This window comes from Tarenaya hassleriana, unplaced genomic scaffold, assembly GCF_000463585.1.
Source record: "Tarenaya hassleriana unplaced genomic scaffold, ASM46358v1 Cleome5802, whole genome shotgun sequence".
Taxonomy (NCBI): domain Eukaryota; kingdom Viridiplantae; phylum Streptophyta; class Magnoliopsida; order Brassicales; family Cleomaceae; genus Tarenaya; species Tarenaya hassleriana.
Window position 1 is genome coordinate 1 of NW_010968333.1, and position 473 is coordinate 473.

Genomic DNA, 473 nt, shown 5'->3' on the forward strand with positions numbered 1-473 from the left:
TCAGTGCTGGATCTCTGCCGAGAGCTCGAGCTTCGGACAAATCCTCCGACCGGCTTCTTGGTGTTCTGTCCGGCGGCTCCTCCTCCGGCGCCGGTTCCGGTGGGCTGAGAGGGATAGACGACGGAGGTGGAGCGTCGGAAAGGGATATTATTGGAGTTGCTGTTCCTCGGGGTCTGGTTGAAGAGAAGATTCGTGGCGGCGAGTGTCTGCTCTTGGATCAGAGAATCTTTCTCATGGGCATGGTGGTGATGATCATGGTGATTGTGGTGTCTCTCTCTCATCTTCTTCTTCTTCGCGTTCCCGCCTTTTTTGGACGAAGACGACGAAGAAGAACACGACAGCGACGGGAGAAGAGTCCGTCGCCGGAACGACGGGAACGAAAATCGCCGGACGTATGTCCGGGAAGTCCCTTCGCCGGCTTTCTTCTGCTCCTCCTCCGGCGATATGCACGTGAATGAGTTCCCCATTTTCGG

The 473-nt window shown here is 56.7% G+C and overlaps 1 protein-coding gene across 1 annotated transcript; it reads right to left on the reverse strand.

Annotated features, from left to right (window-relative positions):
* Window positions 1-5: 5 nt before the first annotated feature.
* On the reverse strand, window positions 6-467 carry LOC104798822 (putative methylesterase 13, chloroplastic; the record flags this gene model as incomplete). Its single annotated transcript, XM_010521025.1, has 1 exon — window positions 6-467. A coding segment is annotated over exon 1 (462 nt), but the record flags the coding sequence as incomplete, so codon positions are not given.
* Between the last annotated feature and the right edge of the window lie 6 nt (window positions 468-473).